Raw genomic sequence first — 22,364 nt, forward strand, 5'->3', positions numbered from 1 at the left:
AGGCGGCTCTCGCCGACCTGTTCGAAGTTAAAGTACAAGGCGCACTGGTCAGGTCCCGATTCCAGACCATCGCGGAGATGGACACTCCCTCTAGCTTCTTCTTCGGCCTGGAGAAGAGGAGTGGGCAGGGGCGAGTGATCCACTCACTGCTGACGGACGCAGGGCAGCCGGTTGTGGAGCCAAGCCAGATCCGGAAGCGAGCGGTGGGGTTACTCCTCCCTTTATGCCAGTGAGTATAGGGAGGAGGGAGAGTCGACGGAGGGGCTCTGTGGGGAGCTGCCTCAGGTCTCCGAGGAGACTAATGAGGAGCTCGACAGACCCATAACCCCCCAAGAGCTGAAAGCTGCCCTGCAGGGAATGCACGCCCCCGGAATCGACGGCCTCCCCGCTGAATTTTACAAGAAATACTGGGATGTCCTCGGAGGGGACATCCTAGACGTCTTCAACGAGAGTCTGGCCTCTGGTTCCATGCCGATGTCCTGCCGGAGGGCAGTACTAACGCTACTGCCAAAAAAAGGAAACCCGCAGGACATCGGTAACTGGCGCCCTGTGTCTCTGCTGTGTGTGGATTACAAGCTTCTGTCCAGGGTCCTGGCCTCCAGGCTGAGGGGAGCTATGGAGCAGGTCCTCCATCGGGACCAGACCTACTGTGTGCCCGGCAGGTCCATGGTGGACAACGTCCACCTCATTCGGGACGTTTTGGAGGTCTCCAGCTCGTTGGGTATGGACACTGGTCTGATTTCTCTAGATCAGGAAAAGGCTTTTGACCGCGTTGAACACGGCTTCCTCTGGAAAGTTCTGGGGAAGTTTGGGTTCAGCGCTGGCTTCATAGCTAAGATCAAGGTGTTGTACAGTAATGTTGAGAGTGTGCTGAAGATAAGCGAGAGGCTGTGTGCTCCTTTTAGAGTGAGTAGAGGTCCGGCAGGGCTGTGCTCTGTCCGGGATGCTCTACGCACTCTCCCTCGAGCCCCTCCTCATTAAAATACGCTCTAGCCTACATGGTTTGGTTTTACCTGGTTTTAGTAAGAGAATGATTTTATCGGCATATGCCGACGACGTTGTTGTTTTTATTAAGAATCAAAATGATGTAAACCTTTTAAATCAAATAGTACATGATTTTAGCACGGCATCATCAGCGAGGGTGAACTGGAAGAAAAGCGAAGCCCTCGCTGTGGGGGAGTGGCGTGGCGGCCTCCCGGTTCTTCCACAAAAGCTCATATGGAAAAAGGACGGTTTTAAATATTTAGGAATATATCTGAGGAAACCGAGCATGGTCCAGAAGAACTGGGAGGCGTCACAGAGAAGATAGAGGAAACTTTCCAAATGGAAGTGGCTGCTCCCCAGATGTCTTTTAAGGTAGAGTACTGGTTTTAAACAATCTTATTGCATCCCAACTGTGGCACAGGTTGACCGTGTTAGACCCTCCCTCTGGCTTCTTAGCCAACATACAAAAGAAGATGGTGGATTTCTTTTGGGAGGGTCTACACTGGGTGCCATAGGGGGTGCTGTTTTTAGCCAGAGAGGAGGGGGGACAGGGCCTTGTCCACCTGGCCAGCCGGACGGCCACTTTTAGATTACAGTTTGTTCAGAAGTTTTCACGAGTGCGGGGGTTTTAGTGTGGCGAGGCGGGGCCAGCTGCATCCTCAGGCGTGCTGACAACCTGGGGCTGGATACTGCTCTGTTTTTAATAGACTCCAGCATTTTAAAGTTAAGTGGGCTGCCTCCTTTTTATCAGGGTGTTTTTAAGTCGTGGGCCCTTTTTAAGCACGAAAGGTGCCCACAGTCTGACTCTCTGTTCTGGTTGTTGAGAGAACCATTAATTTATAATGCAAAACTGGACATTAGCAGCAGCGTCACCCCTGGACTAACGGGGGCGCTGCTGCGAACAAAGACCCTTTCCCTGCAGCAGTTGGTGGATGCAGTGGGGCCGACGCTGAGCGACCCCCCGGCCCTGGGCTCCCTGCTGGGGATGCATTCCGACCGGGTGGCGAGGAGGCTCCTGGAGCTGTGGAGGCAGAGGCTGACCGGGTTGGAGAGGAGCCTCCTCAACGACTACAGCCAGCAGAGAGCAGAGCCGGACCCTGCAGACCACTTCCCAGACATCTGCCTCAGCCCGGGGCTGGGGACTCACCGCCCCTGCTAAGAACGAGCCACCCAGAAAACTGCACACTGAACAAAGCAGACAAGAAGACTTTGTATTTTAACCTCGTGAAGAGTATCAACAGGTCCAGACTGTGCAACAGACCGCCCACTGTGTGGTCAGAGAGACTTGGGCATGGAGGCCCTGGCCCGCAGTGGGGGTCCTATACAAGCCTCCCTGAAGAATGGACCGCTGACCTCCAGTGGCGGATTTTACACGGTGCTGTCGCGTCCAACGCTTTTATTTCAGTCATTAATCCCGCTGTCCTGAGCCAGTGCCCCTTCTGTGACCTCCGGGAGACTATTTACCATGTTTTTAATGAGTGTAAGAGACTTTTGAGTTTCTTCGCTCTTTTAATATTGGTTTTTAGTCTTTTTAATGTGGCTTTTACAGAGAAGGTTTTTATCATGGGAGCTGCCTACAAAAAGACGGAAAAAGAAAAATGGCAGCTCCTTAATTTTTTATCCGGCGAAGCCAAAATGGCCATATATTTGACAAGAAAGTCCCGGGTGGAAAACAGAGAGGGGCAGGAAGCCAGGGCAGTGTGGCTTTGCAGCATCAGAGCCAGACTCTGGCTGGAGTTCAGATTTTATAAACACATTGGAGACCTGGATGCTTTTAAACAACGCTGGTGTTTTAAAGATATTGTTTGCTCTGTGGTGGAAGAGGAGCTGGAGTTTGCACCACTTTTTATGAGGTAAAACATGTTTTATTTGTTTTTAAAGTTTTGTTTTTTTGGTGGTGGTGTTTTTTATTTTAATTTTTTTATTTTAATTTTAAACAACCTAATTTTTTAAAGCACTTTATTTTTAAGAAGCTATGTAAAAGCTGAGAAAATGTGAAATAAAGTGTTTTTCAAAAATCTCTCGTTCACTCTCTCTCTCTCACACACTAAATACTTTCCACATTAGCTGCCAAGTGATCAGCTCAGTGTCGAGCGAACCAACAGCACCGACTTCGTAGCGCCGCGACGTGAGCCGTGATCGGCCCTCTGGACTCAGCCGAGCGCTCACTGGTCTGTCGTCTCTCTGGTCTGTCGTCTCTCTGGTCTGTCGTCTGTCGTCTCTCTGGTCTGTCGTCTCTCTGGTCTGTCGTCTCACTGGTCTGTCGTCTCTCTGGTCTGTCGTCTCTCTGGTCTGTCGTCTCTCTGGTCTGTCGTCTCTCTGGTCTGTCGTCTCTCTGGTCTGTCGTCTCTCTGATCTGTCGTCTCACTGGTCTGTCGTCTCTCTGGTCTGTCGTCTCTCTGGTCTGTCGTCTCTGGTCAGTCGTATCTCTGGTCTGTCGTCTCTCTGGTCTGTCTCTGGTCTGTCGTCTCTCTGGTCTGTCGTCTCTCTGGTCTGTCGTCTCTCTGGTCTGTCGTCTCTCTGGTCTGTCGTCTGTCTGGTCGGTCGTCTCTCTGGTCTGTCGTCTCTCTGGTCTGTCGTCTCTCTGGTCTGTCGTCTCTCTGGTCTGTCGTCTCTCTGATCTGTCGTCTCACTGGTCTGTCGTCTCTCTGGTCTGTCGTCTGTCGTCTCTCTGGTCTGTCGTCTCTCTGGTCTGTCGTCTCTCTGATCTGTCGTCTCACTGGTCTGTCGTCTCTCTGGTCTGTCGTCTCTCTGGTCTGTCGTCTCTCTGGTCGGTCGTCTCTCTGGTCTGTCGTCTCTCTGGTCTGTCGTCTCTCTGGTGTCGTCTCTCTGGTCTGTCGTCTGTCTGGTCTGTCGTCTCTCTGGTCTGTCGTCTGTCTGGTCTGTCGTCTGTCTGGTCTGTCGTCTCTCTGGTCTGTCGTCTCTCTGGTCTGTCGTCTCTCTGGTCTGTCGTCTCACTGGTCTGTCGTCTCTCTGGTCTGTTGTCTCTCTGGTCTGTTGTCTCACTGGTCTGTTGTCTCTCTGGTCTGTCGTCTCTCTGGTCTGTTGTCTCTCTGGTCTGTTGTCTCACTGGTCTGTTGTCTCTCTGGTCTGTTGTCTCACTGGGCATCTTAGACCAGGAGCGATGATTTGATGTCTGACAGAATGTCTCATCCCATCCTCCGGCTCGGGCCGGTTCCCTCGTCCAGTTCCCTAACCTCGCGTTCCCAATCCTCTCTCGCCGCTCATCTCCATTTCTCCCAGGCATGTGCCAGATGTCTGGGCCACGCAGCGGGGCAGCAGCCTTCTGGGTAAAGTGGAGCGCCCCATGCACAACTGAGCGGCACCGGGCCGACGCCTGAGCGGAGCTGCAGTACGCCGGCCGACATCGGGGCGCAGAGAGCGCCGTGTGCAACGGGAGGAGCCGCTGCTGAACACACGGTTCATTTTGACCTCCATCAAACTCCAAAATAAAGCACAATCAACCACAGAAGAAGAATGTGGGCCGGCTCGCTGCCGAGCGGAGACAAGAACGCTGTGTGCCTTTTCTTGCCCCAGAACATTTTTGCTTTACAGCCCAATGTGTCTCAATCTCTAGCTTTAAGTCTTCTTCTATACAACATGATGTCATCATTTAGTACATTATGGTCCCATTTAGGAGTGTTTTCACTTCATAGAAATTAATCAGAACATTTTGATCACTAAAACGTCTCAGTGAGTGGCCAGTTGTACATTACGTTACATTTAGCTGACGCTTTTCTCTAAAGCGACTTACATTCCCACAGCGGGAGCAATTCAGGGTTAAGTGTCTTGCTCAAGGACACGTCGTCATGGTACAGAGGCAGGGAGTGAACCACCGATCCTCTGATTGAAAGACAGACCTGCTCGCATCACTTCGAGTTGCCAAAGAACAAAATGGCTACGGACAAAATGCCGATCTTGAGACTCTTCACACGACGAACCAATGGGTGACGTCACGGTGACGACGTCCTCCTCTGATACACAGCCAATGGCTGCAAGGGAGGCCGTGTAGCCCCGGGGAATTCTAAGTGGAGTGAGCAGAGTGCCGGATTGCATGTTTTTTTTTTTTTTAAGTCTTTTCAATGCTCGCCAGTAGCTGGTCATGGCGTAACTGAGGAGGTGATTTGGCCTCGAGTGCTGACGTGAAGAGTGGTTTGTGTGGCTTCAGAGAAACAGACGATGACTAGAACGGGCACTCGGTAGAGCGCATACCTTCGCATATCACAAGATTGGGCATTGGATTATGAACATTTTGGCATTAGTTGCATGCCAATTGGATAAAAATTGACCGCGCTATGGTAAAAAGAAGATGTTGACCTTTTCATGACCTTGACCTTTGACCCGATCGATCCCAAAATCTAATCAAACGGTCCCCGGATAATAACCAATCAGCCCACCAAATTGCATGCGATTCGGTTCAATACTTTTTGAGTTATGAGAGTAACACGCATACAAATAAACAAATAAATAAATACACGGCGATCAAAACATAACCTTCCGCATTCTCAATGCGAAGGTAATTAGTTTACGTAACTTTAAGTGTTACATTTGAGATGGGGTGTGGGGGGGGTGGATTGGGTGTTTCATTGGAGAGACCCCCCTCAACGCAGTCACCCAAGGAGGAACATGTGAGCCGTCAACATGTCAGATGTGAACAGGGGAATCAGCCACACCAGACACTTCCTCTACACTGAAGTATTCCAACATGCTGGGAACACCTCACACAGAGTCACTTCACGACTGCAGAACGCGAGTGCATGGGGAGTCAAACAACGCAGTCGACAGTAAACGCCTCCACCGGTGCGTGGATGCAACTCGACACTGCCCCGCCGTCCCCGTCGTTTACCTTGAAGTTGCTGCAGTTGACCCAGGAGCTGGCGATGCCGTCCACCATCTTGTCCAGCGCCGCCTGGTCCTGCTCCAGGTCGTGGGACTTCTCCTTGTCCAGGATGTAGTCGATGATCTCCTGCCCCAGCTGCAGCCGGCTGCCCATGTCCTTCTGCAGGACCTGGGCCAGGCAGCTCTCCACGCTGGGCTCCATCGCGCTGGGATAGGCGAGCCCTCGGGCTTCCTCGGTCCGGCGAAGCGACTGGCCGCTCACAGCAGCGACTGACCGACAGCCGCACTCAATGAGCCCCGGCTAATGAGTGTCTGAGTGTCTGGGGACCCCGGGGAAGGGAGAACAAGAAAGAACGTGTCCACAGTCCGATTGTGTGTCTCACCCCCGAGGACAGGCCTCGTCTTTGTGCCGAGTGGCGGCCAGCGAGCGCGTGTCCGTGCCCTGGAGATGGATGGAGTGGGGGGGCCTGGGGAATGGCGGCAATGCAGCACGTGTGTGTGTCTGGGCAGCAGCTGGGGGAAGTTCACGACTCCCTCCCACTCTTCTTCTCTTTAAAGGAGGTCCGGGCCAAACCACTACAGCGGGGGTCGCAGAGGTGGTGTTGGGCGAGCGGAGATGGAGGGAGAGGGCTGGCTTAGAGCTCCGCGTCTTGTCCCGGGATTTGCCCTGGAGAGCCCTGAGGAGCAGAGGGGAGCAGGACGTTCATTATCTCCTCGCGGTGGACTGTTGGTACGTTACAAGTCATCGCTCTTCATCTGACGGGGAGAGGAGAGAGGTGCAATATGTAGCCGGGAGCATATCGCTCCTCTTGTCTGCAAAGGAAATCATGAGGCCACGGCATGACATGATACTTTAGTGTTATTGTTATTTCCATTATGGGTTCATCTGGCCATTATTTTTGGTAATTATTTGGTGGTCTGAAAGCTGCCCCGGGGGTTTCCACATGGTGATGTCTTTAGATATTTGGTTCGCAATCACAATAAACAGACACTCAGCACATTCTCAGATCTAGAAAGCAGAAATCAGATCATTTTTAGCCATTTTCGCTTAAAAAATGTCTTAAATCATGTATAAATTGATAATCCAAAAAGAAAGGTGTTTGGTTGATGGACCAATTCATTGAATAATTGTTTGAGGGATTTTGTGTGACACGATTGTCTACCGCAGGTCGACCAGATACTGGGCTTTGCTCTGCATGTCAAGAAGGATGTGGGTCAGATCCATAAGACTTGTGTGTTAACCAGTTTCTCCTTTTTAGTAGAGTCATATTGTTGAAGCATTAAGTCATGTGAGACTTTTCCTTGGTTTTAGGTGTTTTTTTATTTATTTTAGCAGGAAAATACAATTAACATTGTTAATAAAGGTGTAGCGATGCATCCGATGATGTAATGTCGATGACGCCGATTTGCAGCCCCGTCTCTGGTCAGGCGTTTAAAATTCCAGTTACCACAAATATACAACTTAACTTGTTGGTTTCTTTCAGCCCGTTATGTGCATGTGCACGCTCTGTTCTAAGAAAAGCCAGCGTGTGGTTGTTTTGGCTTGGGTTTGTTTCTTTCTTTTACGAATCCTTTTGTGTTTCTTATTAACATGTTGAAAAATGGGCATTATGCATGCTCATCACCAGTAATTTAACACTGTTTTCAAATATATATATATATATTAGGGCTGTGAAACGATTACAATTTTTAATCGGGTTAATCACAGGTTTTTGTGGATTAATCATGATTAATCACATATTACCGATATTCTCGGTATATTTTGTGAGAACATAGAGATTTATGACAAAAGACGGATATATACATTTATACATTCTTCTATACAATGGTGCTGCAACTCAGCAGTTATTTAGCAGTTTTCTTCCATATGGAACATTAATACATCTTCATCCTAAACAGAATGTTTAACCCTCCTGTTACCTTTCGGGTCAATTTGACCCCATTCAATGTTTAATGTCGGTGTTCTTTGGGGTCAATTTGACCCCAGGCTGTTTTTCACTGTGTCAAACATATCAGAAATATCAACTTTTTTATTTATTTAAAGGGCTATTTAGGTAGTCAACAAACAAACATAAAGTACCTCACACTTAAACTTGGGAAGCAATATTAATTCTAATAATTTTCTGGAGGTTTTAATTGCTGGGGTCAAATTGACCCCGAGGGTAAAATATGTTCGTAAAGTAAAGGTAATAGGAGGGTTAAACAGAACATTTTTCTCTTGTTTGTCAACCATTAACTCCACCATGATACAATCTAAAGGCCTCTAGTCTTCCTCTAGCAGCTGCTGAGGCAAACTGACTGTGTGGGTTTTCTTCATGAACTGGGCCGTGATGAAAGGGACGGCGGGGACACCGCTGCAAAGCTGAAACCTCACCGGCCCGGACAGGTGGACAGATTGACAAGTGACTTTTTTTGCTCGGTCCCGATGCGCGCACGGAGCTCTGTGGCGCGCAGACGGAGATCGATAAGTGTTAACGCAACGCGAAGAGACAGAAATGACATGCTGCTGTGGAGATACGATCAACAACAGACGTTTAGTTTAATAAAAGAACAAAGACGTGCTCTAGAGAACATGTCAGGGGGCGGGCCAATCTTTTTAATGTCATGCGATCTACCGACACTACGCCGCGATCGACTGGCAGGTCGCGATCAACGTGTTGAGACCCTGATCTACAGGAAGTAAAAGTCGTCACAAGGTTTCCGTAGGTGAACCTGCGGAAGGATCATTACCGATGAACAGACCGTCTGCATGAGAGCGGACAGAGTTCAGATTGAAGTGGTGTATTGGAAGCTCATTTTGCAAGTGACTTTTTTTTCGTCCCGACGACCAACAACAGACGGATTGGAAGCTCATTCTGTGCATGCGTTAAATACGTTAAAAAAAAAAACTAGTTAAACCTGTAATTGAATTAACTGAGTTAACGCGTTATTTTTCACAACACTAATATATATATATATAGATCGAAAGTGTTAAATTACTTCATTCATTATATATATATATATATATTTGAGAACAAATATATATTTATATATATACATATATATATATAGTTCGAAACAGTGTTAAATTACTTAATTGATTATATATATTTGAAAACAAATATATATAGATCGAAACAGTGTTAAATTACTTAATTCATTATATATATTAGGGCTGCAACTCACGATTATTTTGATAATCGATTAATCGGTTGATTATTTTTTCGATTAATCGATTAATCGGATAAAAAAACAAAAACAAATTAATTTTCAACCCTTTATTCAAAACAGGGTCCGTATGGTCATGGAAAACCTGTAAAAGTCATGGAATTTTTAAATGGCTATTAGCAGGCCTAGAAAAGTAATTGAAAAAAATAAAATCCCAAAATAATTGGAAAAGTAATGCAAATGTGTTATATTCAAATGTTAATTTACACGAAATATATACGGTATGCTTTGGAATTCTCATTGTTAGTTTAAATACAACATCTTCTCACTTTGTCACGTATAGACAGAGTTTTCACAAAATGTTTAATCATGGAAATTTGGTTTAAAGTCATGGAAAGGTCCTGGAGATCCACTGGTCAGCAGTATGAACCCTGTTCATTGGTCAGCATGTGGATGAACCCTGTCATAAACAGACTGACAGCGGTTTACTCTCCTGAGTTGGCTATTTATGGGTTAAACGCGTCATACGTGTGGTGAGCGCGCGGGGCTTATCTCCGTTGCCTTTCTCCGTGGAAACATATTTTCCGCCATCCGCCACGGAATAAATAACCATGTTTTCTACGTTATACTCTTGTGGAAATGCCACACACATCGTAACATGTAACGCCCTGGTGTCTGGGTTCATAACATAGCCCGTAGGCGCTCACAACTCCGTGAATGTCACTCCGACTACGTAAATGACTTCCGCTTCCAGCGCCACGAGGGCAGCAGCAGCCAATTAGATTCATCAACAGCGGAGCAGCTCAGCGCTGATTGGCTCTCACAACGCAGCATTATGGTCTCTCCCTCCGCTCCGCTCTTGTTTCTCTTGCGGCGCTCTGCGCTCAACTCAACTTTTATTATATTCCGCGACTTATTGAATGCCGTAATAATCGCGCGACACAACGAATCGATAATGAAATTCGTTGCCAACTATTTTAATAATCGATTTTTATCGATTCGTTGTTGCAGCCCTAATATATATATGTATATGTATATATATATATATATATATATATAGATATATGCACTAGATCGATGTACTAAAGTATAATATCTATAAGTTAAAAGCCAGTGGTGTTGTTACGGCATCGTTACCCCGTTACACCACGGAGTATAACATGCTCTTTGTCCCTTAACACCTGACCTACTCTCACCTTTGACAACATGCAGCTTGACCGCGCACATTTGTTCGGTGTCGATCTCGTCTCGCGCAAACACGCGGGCGCGCGCGCACACACACACCTGTTTTTATTTTTTTTCTCCCAGCGTTAGCTGCGCTCGCGCTAGCCCAGGGGCTGACATCACTGCTAGCCGAGCCGACCGAGAGGAGCGGCTCTGACAGCTCCCGCTACGAGCCCCCGCCGCGGGGAAGCCAGAGCTTTCCCCCCGCGGCCATGAGACGCCTCGCGCTCTTTGTGTCTCCCCGGAACAGCTGGCGAGCCCAGAGGAAGGTGTGTTTAGGGCACGAAAGGCTAACGCTAGCCCCTCGCGAAGCCCTTCCTTTCAATGAAACGTCAGTTGGCAGACAGGGCAGCACAAAGAGAAGGAAACGGGACGAGGAGGCGAGGAAGTGTCCTCACAACACGTATTCTTACACTTACCATATCCTGCCGCGGCGGTTCGGACACTAGGCTCGCGTTTCTCGGGCTTCAGTGTGCAGTCTTTCGGCCTCAAATCTCTCCTGCCTTTCTCCTTTTCTCTCGCTAACTCTCTCCACCCGGAATGCTGCCTGCAGGACAAGAATGGGATCGTCGTGCGCATGCGCAGTCGATCCAGGGATGATGTTGGCGCTTGGAAAACTGTCGCATGGCAATGCAACAAAAAGAGCTGCCGGACCTGTATAACGTGACGTGGCGCCATCTGGTGGACGCGCGGCGCCAGTGCAGCGGCGTTGGCCGAGCAGAGTGCTGCGGTCAGAAAGGTCAAAATGAGGGTTCTAAGGTTCAGGGTCCGTCTCGGCACAAAATGGCTTTGCAGCGATATATTCTCTGAAATATGGAGGGAGGAAAAAAGTAACTAAACTTCTGATGTCAATCCACTTTAGTGTACAATCTAAACTACATTTTGAGCCCACTATTTCAGGATCAACCATGTTATCAGACTATTCTTTTGGTTTAATAGACTACTATTTATGTAAATTAATCAGAACTTAGTGTCTGGTCATTAGGGAGGTGGCTTTTTATTACCCGTTAATGTGAAGCATTATGCAGAATTATAGAGTCAAAGCCACAATCATTTACATTTGGTGGTGGAAACATGCACAATTTCTTTATTGCATCGCTGATGGATTGGAAGACATTACTGGCACAGGAATAATTTATAATATTGAGGAAACACAATATCAGAACCCAAATTAATTTCTTTTATTTTACTTACATTCATTTCCTACAGCAACAAGACAAAACATCTTCCAAACACAAACAAAGGGTCAGCTGGTGCATATGCGAGCGCTTCCCTCTGCTTCTTCGGCTAGAAAACACCACGACGACAAAAAGGACCTCTTGGGATTGTACATTCTCACATGATTTATTTTTATGATCATAGTTTATATAGTACAAATTTAATTAACCACGCTTTTAGACAAGCGTGCAGGACAAAAAAAAACAACAAGAAATGCCCTTTTAATTTTTAGCAACATTTTACCCTGTGGCAAAGGAAGCGGCCCGTTGCAAGACGGAGATACACGTGTCAAAGAAGTCCAGTCTAAAGTGGCCGTTACTCAGGCTCACTGCGGTGGGGGCGCGAGCTCCACCCATGGACTACTGGAGGACCCACAGCTACGCTGGAAACTCACACAAGGGGCATCTTCCTCAAATGTAACGGGGCCTCCGCAGACTGAAAGACGCACTGGGATTTCTGAACGCAGTCCAAAGACGAGCCTGATGTGTGCAGCTGTGCCGTGACAGCCAGAGACCCGAGTCACCGATCAAACAGTGTGGGGGGGGGGCTTTCACTCCGCATCCACTGCGGCGGCTTCCTCGCCCTCCGAGTCATCGCCTTCCTCCTCTTCCTCCTCCTCCGAGGAGCGCTCATCGTCCATTCCTACCGGGGGCATCTTGAGAATGATCTCATCGTCTACGTCGTCGTCGTCGGGGACGGTGGACTTCCTCCTCTCCAGGACGGAGGGGGTGCAGACCGGCGTGGGGCCCTGAAACGGACCAGAGCAGCTCATGAGCCACAGGTGCTCATTCTGCTAGTGGCGCGACCACAGAGGAGGCACGGGAAATCACAAAAACACACGGACTAAGCTAAATGCAAAAGAATAAATATAAATATAAATGACTGTTATTACAAATACGCAAACTAGTCGTTTCTATAAGCGAGATAGAAAACCAGTGTGCCGTCTGGAACTGATAAAGACTAGTCTGAAGCCGGAGAAAACGGCACCACCGTAACAGTAGTAGATGATAATGAGACATCTTTGCAGCGTGTTGGTGCAAGGGTTTCATTACGCAGCCACCAGGAGACGCGCAATAAGCTAAATGCACACAGTGCTCTAGGCCCAGCTGTCTGACCCCAGGTCACTGGTGCACCGGGGGCCATTTTCACTCTGAGCCAAGAAGAAGCGCGACAGTGTTTGTTGCTTACGTCGCTACACGAAGACGCATCCATGGAATCAGAGGACTTCTTCTTCGGGGGCACCTGGGAAGCCTGGAAAGCAGAGGAGCATTAAAACAAAGTACAGATGCCAGTACACACGCTGACCAATGGATTTACAGGACTTTAAAACACATTTCCATGACTAAACATTTAGTGAAATCTTTGTAAACACAAGTATAAACCTTACATCAGACAATAGTTTGATTAAAAGAATACACATTTATATAAATGTGTATTCTTTTAATCAAACTGTGTAAATGAACATATGAATATAACAACATTTTTCAGGACTTTTACAAAACTTTTGAGATTTAATTTATTTTCCAAGGACTTTTCCTGGCCTGGAAATAACCATTTAAAAATTCCAGGACTTTTCCAGGTTCTCCATGACCGTACGAACCCTGGTGTAGAACAGCTCTTCAGTGGAGAACGCCACACTTTGTTTGGAAGAGACTCGCATGACATTGACTGTATTCTCAAGGTCGGCTGTCGCTCTAGGGACGAATCCTGTTTTTATTCACGTCTCTCCCCTCCCAGTACTCACGAATCCGGGGAAGTCGTAGTCGATGCCGTGCGCCGCCAGTCTCTTGCGGAGCTTGGCTTCCTTCCGCAGGAGCTTGTCCTTCATCTTGGTCAGCTCCTCCTCCGTGCGGGTCTTGTTGTAGCGAGCCACGGCGGGGAACGACGGCCTCTTGAACTTCCTCTCGGAATGGAGGAACAGCTTCTCGTGCACTTTCTCGGGAGGAATTATTTGACCTGGGACACATCGGGCAGTGAGTAAACGGGGGAACACTGTCCACCTTCACGGGAATAACGTCTTTACCATCTCTGGCTCCCGGGAGCCATACTCACATTTGATGAGCCTTTCTCCCATCAGGTAATTGTGCATGGTGTCCGCCACGATTTTGGCGACTTCATCACATTCGAACTCGATGAATGCGTAGCCTTTGCTTCCACCTGTCTGAGGGAAACACAGGTGGGGAACACGGTGAACACCAGCCCACAGGTTCACAGCCAACATCTGCATTTCATTGGGCTGGGTAACAATTCAATGTGGTCATTCATTGTCTAAATGGAGAAACATTTTAGCTTGAGGAAACACACTAGTGTCGTTAAATCTAAGTATCGTACTAACCTGATTATATGCTCACAAATACAGTCAGTCTGATTTTAATTTCCCTTGAAACGGCCCTGAGATTCAGAATTAAATGAAAAAATACTCTATGTTTTACACTGTCGATTTAATTCTGACTGATTATATTACCAGAAAACATACCATAGATATATATCATGATGGAGATAATTAATTATTTGAGCTTTTGTTGGCACATGGGTTTTATCGCTCTGCCACTGGGAAGCAGGTGATAAGCTTAAACGCACCACGGTGCTGTAGGCTCCGGTATCTGACCTCAGACCACGGTTACATCTGAGATCATTTTCATTCGGAGCCAACCCCCAGCAGAACGTCCCAGCAAGGGGTCACCGGCCCTCTCTAAAAGGTCACGAGAGCCGAGGACATGTACGCTTGTGCTGTTGAACATGTAGTCATCAATGCGTGCTACCTTTTTACTCCGGGACAGCCGCAGCCTCAGGACCTTCCCAAACTGTTCGAAGTAAGACTTGAGCTGAGGTTCAAACAGCCCGCGTGGTAGGTGACCCACATAAATCACGCCAGGGTCCAAATGCCCCCCCTGGAAAAAAGAATGAAATATAATTAAAGGACAACAAAGGGGACAACATTACAGAGAAGATACATTTAGCCATGAAACAGATATGTAGTACCATGAGTACATGTGCTACCTATGTTTTTATTGTCCCCCCCTAATGGAAATAGCATATTTTATTTCATGTATTAGAAAAAGTTGTTAGGTCCACAGACATTCATAATAATAATACACACTTTTCTGTGTTGGTTAATGTCATGATGGTTGAGGCCCAGTTTAATATGAGTCACTTCTAAATGGATACAGATGTTTAGCTGAACCGTGACGTATCCGGTGTTACCGCGATCCTGTTAACTGACGAACCCGTCCGTTGCCGTAGTTACGACGGCCGTTGGAAAAACAGGGTAGAAAACACCTATAACTGTCCTCGAGAATGCCACTTGGTTTAATGTTGTGATACAGTGTCAACCCCTCTCATATACATAATAATAGATACTATACAGCTGACTAACTACGACAACAACGGACGCGTTCGGGTCAAAGTCGCCAGTTAACACGGTCGCTTCTTAAACCGTAACACCGGTGTGTAGCTCTAGACCCCGCAGACACGCTCTCTGCTGCGGCCTCAGAGTACAGCGTGAACCCTGGAGACCTGGACCAGTACCGAGGTACCCGTTACAATGTAAAGACCCCCTCCAGGACCGGACTGTGGCGGAATAATGACATTACCTTTTGAAAAAAAGAAATAGTAAAAAAATAAAAAGGTCACCATTAGCTCGACGAGCTATTTGTTACTTTAATACGTCAAATTCTAATTCACGATAGCCGAAATGTCCAATTGGGTCACGCGGGCTGACGGGTGACGTAATACGGTGTCGCACGGGTCCACTTAGGACGGACGGAGAGCCGCGGCGGAGTAATTAAAGAGCTCCGTGAGCACCCTCGTGTTTAGGAATCAATGGTGCCTTCAGGGCCACGGGTCCCTCTCGACCCACCTTGCTAGATTTGTTCTTCTTCGCCTCCTGCACCTGCTTCTTGAACTCGGTTTCTTGTTTGGGGTTCAACGCCAGCAGCTCTTTGGCCGGCGCAGGGGCCGTCCCTGCTTTACTCTCAGTCATGTCGATTAATTAAAAAAGGTACGGCGACATAAACCGTGGAGTAAAAACAACGGCGTCACTCAACTGTCTGCGTACAACGCTGGTCTCTTTATCCGGTTGCACATGCGGTGACAAGAGCCCACACGCGGAGGAAGGTCCCGCTGTCTCATGTACAGCAGGGCGCTGCAAACAGCGCCGCCTAGCGGCACGGAGGATTCACTAGTATTTACATGACACGACAACTTATGATCTTTATTTAAAAGGGACCATGTACAGGTAAAACATACATAACATGTCACCATTTGATGCTCTGGCCCAGATTGTGGCTATACAGCTAATTTAAAACTGTATTCCCTTGACAGACCATAATAAACATAAAATAATAACAATCATAAAACAATAGCAAACATAAAACAATAACAAACATAAAACAATTACAAACATAAAACAACAGCACACATAAAACAATAGCAAACAAAAACAATAATAAACAAAACAATTACAAACAAAACAATAACAAACATAAAACAGTAACCAACAAAACAATAACAAACACAAAACAATAATAAACCGTACAGGATAAGACAAAGAACACACAATACAAAACTACAATACAGCACATTAAAAGTAAGTAATACATACTATTAAAAGTAAGTAACAAAACAATTAAATGTAAATAATACATAATATTAAAAGTAAGTAATAAAAACCATAACAGTAACAGTAATAAAAAACACTACAATAACACATTATATGTTTTTTTTTTCTTTTTTCTATACGTTTTTTCTATTACTATTATTTCCTGATTATACAATAGTAACTCATAACTATGAGTTACTATGTCCTGCATGTATATGACTGGAGCCTATATTACCATTAGAATATGTTTGCACAATGCCCAAATGATGTACTGCATGGTATTGTATTTCATAACATTTTAATTGAATTACACACATTTATTATTTTATTTTATGAGTTCTATAACTATTTAAAGTTACAATTACTTATTTTATCTTACTCTCAAAATGATGAGGTACCTCCTCATCGGATAACGAGGTATACGTTAAATGTGACTTATTATCTCACAATTAAAATATTCCATCTTGTGAGAAGGAATACAAAAAACACGTCATCTGATTAAACACATTTATTGTCACACTGTGTGTATTTTTTTTTTTTTTTTTTAGATGGTGGAAAAGGACTTCCACAAAAAGATCAAACACATAACACATTCAAGAATAAACACGTACACAAAAGACGAGTGTGGGGAGGGTGGGGGGCTGTAGACTTCTGTGTGCTTTGGAGAAACGCTATACAGTACAAAAGAAGGTGAAGGAGAAGGAGGAGCACAAGAAGAGGTGGAGGGAATAAAGCCAGGGGGAGGAGTGAAACAATGAGGCCAGACAGACTTTAGATCCAGATCAACACAGGTTGACATCGGGGCTCTGAATTCATGACATGGCAACAAAAATCATCTACTTCACAGTGAACGGGAGGCCGGAGCAGGCCGAGTTCCCGGTGGACTGCTCGGCCCAGGATGTCAAAGGTAGGAGCAGAAACTCAAAGTTCACTTATATGTATGGGCAAGGCATTACACACACACACACACACACACACACACAGATCCACATGTCCAAGTACAGTGTTTAGAAATCTCTTACTTAATCCTCTATTTTGTTAACTTGATGTACATTTGTCAAAAACGTTTACCAAGATGTGATGTGAATATCTGACACGTTATTTTAAACAATCTGTTGAGGAGGTGGTCTGAGCGTCAGTCAGCCATACAGCTGCCGCTGACAGCTCCTCACTCCTCACAGGAGGGGGGGGGGGGGGGCAAAGGGAACCGGGCTCACAGATAATGTCCGTGAGGTTGTATAATGTTGTTTGCTGATTGTTTTGAACGTGTGTTGATTGGGTTGTTGTTAATCTGCCTGTAGAGCATGCCTCTCCATACGGGGCTTTGTCAGTGCTGTTATTAATAATAAATCATTTAGAAGGTCATCTAGAAGCCATTATCATAAAAAGGGCCACACAAAAAAATAGACGTATGTATTTGGTTATAATAAGTTGTTTAAAATGTCTATAAGGCTTTAGGTATAAGACATTTAAATAATTTGTTTACAATTAATAAAGGATGGGGTGCCTTGTGTATGGCCCGGGTCTCTCCCCTCTCACTCCTCTTTCAATTGTCTCTCTCTCATCTCCAACTAATGAAGGCAGAACGATTGTCTTGAAGAAGAAGAAAAAAAAGAATAAAGGATTTAGTTACAACTTCTTAATAATTTCGGAAGGGGTCCTCATTAAAAAAGCACCACCTAAAAGCTTGAGGAATACATGACAACTCCAGGAGCACTCGTGAGCTGTCTCCAGGGCTCCACACACGGTTGAGAAGAAAGCGGTGACATCATTTCCCTTTCAGATCTGTTCCGCTCTGCAGCCGAGGCCGGACCCCACGACATCCTGAAGCTGTACAACCCCAAAGGCAACATCATCAACATCTCCCTGAGTCTGGAGCCCAACAGCCCCGACTGCTGCTACAAGCTGGAGGTGGTGGCCGCCGACTGCAACAGTGAGCCCTTAGGTATCTCTCACTTCGGCCCCTGGGAGTCGCAGAGCTCCGCCTCCTCCGGGACGCGTTGACTCTTTCCTCTCTCCGGGTTTCAGGTGCGGAGCTGGCCGGAGCGCTGGGATACGACCTGTCCTCTTTGGAGAAAAGGTAGGCACACACAAGTGATGGTTCTTAAATGGTTCTTTAAAATGCTTTGTGGTTCTATGAAGAACCATCACCTACTGGAGAGCCATTCTTTCATTTGAGGCACTTTTATAGGTTCTTTGAAGAACTCTCTAAGGAAATGGTTCTTTAAAGAACCCTGGTTTGAAAGGTTCTTTGTGGAACCACAGATGGTGCATTAAAGAATCATGTTTTGAAGGTTCTTTGAGACACCTTTATAGGTTCTTTGAAGAACTCTTTAAGGAAATGGTTCTCTAAAGAACCCTGGTTTGAAAGGTTCTTTGTGGAACCAGAAATGGTGCCTTAAAGAAACATTTTTTGAAGGTTCTTTGAGACACCTTTATAAGTTCTTTAAATAACTATTTAAGGAAATGGTTCTCTAAAAAACCCTGATTTGAAATGTTCTTTGTGGAATCAAAAATGGCTCTTCTATGGCATCACTCTGAAGAACCATTTTCGGTTCCAGGTGGCACCTTCATTGTTCTGTGTGCAGGGTGGGGAATGAGAGAAACAGGAAATGTTCCTGAGTGTAGATGTGGTAGATGTGATTCACATTTGACGTGAAGGTGAATCATCCTTGAGGAGAGTCACCGGCGTGGCGCTTAGGTGCCTTGTGACTTGTGACTTGTGACTTGTGAACCGACAGCTCCCTGCTGGTGTGTGGTCTCAGACTGCAGGGCCTGGAGAAGAACATCCTGATGGAGGCTGGAGAGACTCCTGCAGCTGTGTATGAGATGAAGAAGCAGGTGGAGTCCTTCCAGGAGAAACTAGAGGTACTCAACGGGTTTAAAGATGGTCTGCACGTGGGGGGAAAGTACGTGGGACGGGTTAATATGATACAAGGTTTTTAATCATCATCAGAAAAGAAAGGGTGGAGTCTAGTACGACCGAACGCTGACCAAGGTGTCACAATGAACTTTCATGAAGTGAAAACACATCGTGAAAGAGGGTTGAAGTTTTAGGATGTCGTGGTAGCAACCTGTCAATCATCTTGGAGCCCCGCCCCCAAAGCGTCCCCTGCTTTATGGTCTGTTTGACTCTAAATGTACATAATGTACTAAACTACAAAATGCATTTCCTGCTGAAAGTGCGTTGAAATGCTAACATTTAAGATGTTGAAGCTGAAATATAAAAAACAATCGCTGAAAATATCTGAAAATGTCTGAAAACAGCTGAAAATACCAAAAAGTGAAACTTCCTGCTCGGTGCGTTGACGCACAAACACATTGACCTGAACTGCTGAACATGCTTGCAGTGAAAATGTATAACTGGAAAAGAAAAGCAAAACTCTAAACTCTAAATATTCAAAGATATGAATTACAATCCAAGAAATGAGAGAGAGAGGAAAAGTCAGACATGAGAAAAAGAGATAAATAAATAAAGAGACATAGAGAGAGCATGGGGGCGCGGAAGAGACATAGAGAGAGAGCGGGTTGAGGGTGTCCTTCCTTCCCTCCTTGCCTGGCTTCCTTTCCTTCCTTGCCTCCTTTGCTTCCTTTCCTCCTTACCTAGCTTCCTTTCTACCTATCCTTTCTCCCTTGCCTACTTATCTTCCTTCCTTTCTTACCTCCTTTCCTTCCTTCCTTCTCATACCTTTCCTTTCTTACTTTCTTACCTCCTTTCCTTCCTTTCCTTCCTTCCTTCCTTGCCTCCTTGCCTAGCTTCCATCCTACCTTGCCTCCTTCCTTTGCAGCTCGGACCCCACTATAAATCATGAATGAGAATCTGTGTGTGTGTATGGTTCTGTCAAACTGCCCTAATGAGAACACCTGTGTGCTGCACACATCAAAGGTTGCCATAGTGATCACTTCAAAGGGAAGAGAGTTTCCAGGCTTAACATGGAGTAAAACCTAGGGAACCCCGATTAAACTATATATTAACTAACTATTGTTCATCTGGTCACATGACATCTATTGTTCATCTGGTCACATGGCATCTATTGTTCATCTGGTCACATGACATCTATTCTTCATCTGGTCACATGACATCTATTCTTCATCTGGTCACATGACACCTATTGTTCATCTGGTCACATGGCATCTATTCTTCATCTGGTCACATGGCATCTATTGTTCATCTGGTCACATGACATCTATTGTTCATCTGGTCACATGACATCTATTGTTCATCTGGTCACATGACACCTATTGTTCATCTGGTCACATGGCATCTATTCTTCATCTGGTCACATGGCATCTATTGTTCATCTGGTCACATGACATCTATTGTTCATCTGGTCACATGACATCTATTCTTCATCTGGTCACATGACATCTATTCTTCATCTGATCACATGACATCTATTGTTCATCTGGTCACATGACATCTATTGTTCATCTGGTCACATGACATCTATTCTTCATCTGGTCACATGGCATCTATTCTTCATCTGGTCACATGACATCTATTGTTCATCTGGTCACATGACATCTATTGTTCATCTGGTCACATGACATCTATTGTTCATCTGGTCACATGACATCTATTCTTCATCTGGTCACATGACATCCTGGAGAGGGATCTCCTCTCCTCTCTTTTTTTTTAGCCTGTAAGTGTTTTTTCTATTTCTTGGGAGTTGTTCCTGATCCAATGTGAGGTCAAAGGTCAGGGATGTTGTATGTCTACAGACTGTAAAGCCCTCTTAGGGGAGTGTGTAATATTGGGCTATATATAATCAACTGAATTGAAGTGAATTGAATGAACGACGTGCTGCTCTCAGGATTTAACCCTCATCCCTCCTTCCAGAGCGTGGAGCACCTGAGCTGGCTGGGCCTGTTCAAAGACCTGTCGGAGGGCTCGCACAAGCCCTCCCCCTTCTACCACAAGAGGACGCTGCACAAGACCAGGGCGGAGTGCGAGCATGTGCGGGAGAAGTTTCTACAAATGAGGCACGTCCACAAACTCAGTGCGAGGAACGCCGCCCTCCATATGAAACGCCACCGTGTTTAAATGGTAACCGTGAATGTTCCCGCTGTGGCCCTCAGCTCCCTGGAGATGTCCGAGGAAGTGAGGCAGTACCTAAAGACCCCCACCTTCGACAACTGGTAAGACATCTGGAGAAGTTTCAATGCCGTCGTGTTCGTCACCACGAGGCGCCGGGTGTCGCCACGCCGTGGTGACCAGGAACAGACCAGCAGTGGACCTGTTTCCTCCACATACAGCGAGTTGGAGGGCTGACTCATGGAGTCCTTGCCCCCTGTGAGGCTCCTGCGAGGCTCTTGTGAGGCTCTTGTGAGGCTCCTGCGAGGCTCTTGTGAGGCCCATGTGAGGCTCCTGTGAGGCTCTTGTGAGGCCCATGTGAGGCTCCTGTGAGGCTCTTGTGAGGCTCCTGTGAGGCTCCTGTGAGGCTCTTGTGAGGCTCTTGTGAGGCCCATGTGAGGCTCCTGTGAGGCTCTTGTGAGGCCCATGTGAGGCTCCTGTGAGGCTCTTGTGAGGCTCTTGTGAGGCTCTTGTAAGGCCCATGTGAGGCTATTGTGAGGCTCTTGTGAGGCTCTTGTGAGGCCCATGTGAGGCCCATGTGAGGCTCTTGTGAGGCCCATGTGAGGCTCCTGTGAGGCTCTTGTGAGGCCCATGTGAGGCTCCTGTGAGGCTCTTGTGAGGCCCATGTGAGGCTCCTGTGAGGCTCTTGTGAGGCCCATGTGAGGCTCTTGTGAGGCCCATGTGAGGCTCTTGTGAGGCTCCTGTGAGGCTCTTGTGAGGCCCATGTGAGGCTCCTGTGAGGCTCCTGTGAGGCTCTTGTGAGGCCCATGTGAGGCTCCTGTGAGGCTCCTGTGAGGCTCTTGTGAGGCTCCTGTGAGGCTCTTGTGAGGCTCTTGTGAGGCTCTTGTGAGGCTCTTGTGAGGCTCCTGTGAGGCTCCTGTGAGGCTCTTGTGAGGCTCTTGTGAGGCTCTTGTGAGGCTCCTGTGAGGCTCTTGTGAGGCTCCTGTGAGGCTCCTGTGAGGCTCCTGTGAGGCTCTTGTGAGGCTCTTGTGAGGCTCTTGTGAGGCTCCTGTGAGGCTCTTGTGAGGCTCTTGTGAGGCTCCTGTGAGGCTCTTGTGAGGCTCCTGTGAGGCCCGTGTGAGGCCGTCTGATGGACCCACTCATCTCCATATGAAAAGGCCTGCAGAGGACTCAAAGCTCTTTGTGGCGTATGATCAACCAACCGCGTGTGAAGTGGGCTTCGTGAGGAGGAAGCGTGCGGCTCGCTCGCCGCTTCAATTGTCCAGAAGCTTTTTAAAGCAAAGCCACAATGGCGGCGGCAGCAGGCGCCACACGATC

At 46.8% G+C, this 22,364-nt stretch overlaps 3 protein-coding genes and 2 non-coding genes across 40 annotated transcripts in view; 1 reads left to right on the forward strand and 4 right to left on the reverse strand.

Annotated features, from left to right (window-relative positions):
- The window catches only part of clasp1a (cytoplasmic linker associated protein 1a), a 78,710-nt gene extending 68,005 nt beyond the window's left edge, over positions 1-10,705 (reverse strand). For all 36 annotated transcript variants that reach the window (XM_056439059.1, XM_056438993.1, XM_056438943.1 and 33 more), the window contains exons 1-2: positions 10,614-10,705; positions 5,831-6,500 (exon numbers count right to left, since the gene is read on the reverse strand). In XM_056439059.1, the coding sequence (XP_056295034.1) occupies positions 5,831-6,025 (195 nt within the window). In that variant the 5' untranslated portion in view covers positions 6,026-6,500; positions 10,614-10,705. The remainder of the gene's footprint in view (positions 1-5,830; positions 6,501-10,613) is intronic.
- A 655-nt stretch (positions 10,706-11,360) lies between these two features.
- nifk (nucleolar protein interacting with the FHA domain of MKI67) lies at positions 11,361-15,467 on the reverse strand. The gene is made up of 6 exons (XM_056437518.1): positions 15,272-15,467; positions 14,175-14,303; positions 13,465-13,573; positions 13,157-13,368; positions 12,601-12,663; positions 11,361-12,160 (listed from the first exon to the last, which is right to left on the reverse strand). Exons 1-6 carry the CDS (start codon positions 15,392-15,394, stop codon positions 11,963-11,965), a joined length of 834 nt encoding a protein of 277 aa, XP_056293493.1. The 5' UTR covers positions 15,395-15,467; the 3' UTR covers positions 11,361-11,962.
- Positions 12,439-12,566, reverse strand: LOC130209619 (small nucleolar RNA ACA64). Its single transcript, XR_008834651.1, has one exon. It is a non-coding gene; the product is annotated as a small nucleolar RNA ACA64 (small nucleolar RNA).
- Positions 13,930-14,059, reverse strand: LOC130209613 (small nucleolar RNA ACA64). Its single transcript, XR_008834650.1, has one exon. It is a non-coding gene; the product is annotated as a small nucleolar RNA ACA64 (small nucleolar RNA).
- A 1,364-nt stretch (positions 15,468-16,831) lies between the features above and the next one.
- si:dkey-219c10.4 (high affinity cGMP-specific 3',5'-cyclic phosphodiesterase 9A) overlaps positions 16,832-22,364 on the forward strand; it is a 14,197-nt gene continuing 8,664 nt past the window's right edge. Inside the window, exons 1-6 of the mRNA XM_056426674.1 lie at positions 16,832-16,919; positions 17,796-17,957; positions 18,041-18,092; positions 18,754-18,880; positions 20,853-20,995; positions 21,092-21,151. Coding sequence (XP_056282649.1) covers positions 16,832-16,919; positions 17,796-17,957; positions 18,041-18,092; positions 18,754-18,880; positions 20,853-20,995; positions 21,092-21,151 — 632 coding nt within the window. The remainder of the gene's footprint in view (positions 16,920-17,795; positions 17,958-18,040; positions 18,093-18,753; positions 18,881-20,852; positions 20,996-21,091; positions 21,152-22,364) is intronic.

The sequence above is a fragment of the Pseudoliparis swirei genome, chromosome 2 (genome assembly GCF_029220125.1).
Source record: "Pseudoliparis swirei isolate HS2019 ecotype Mariana Trench chromosome 2, NWPU_hadal_v1, whole genome shotgun sequence".
NCBI lineage: Eukaryota > Metazoa > Chordata > Actinopteri > Perciformes > Liparidae > Pseudoliparis > Pseudoliparis swirei.

Excerpts from the sequence above, each read along its gene's own strand:
- nifk (XM_056437518.1), bottom strand. The coding sequence starts at position 15,394 with ATGACTGAGAGTAAAGCAGGGACGGCCCCTGCGCCGGCCAAAGAGCTG. Across the intron at positions 14,304-15,271 it reads AGAAGAACAAATCTAGCAAG|GGGGGGCATTTGGACCCTGG; the intron begins GTGGGTCGAGAG and ends TCTTTTTTCCAG. Across the intron at positions 13,574-14,174 it reads GGCTGTCCCGGAGTAAAAAG|ACAGGTGGAAGCAAAGGCTA; the intron begins GTAGCACGCATT and ends TGTTTCCCTCAG.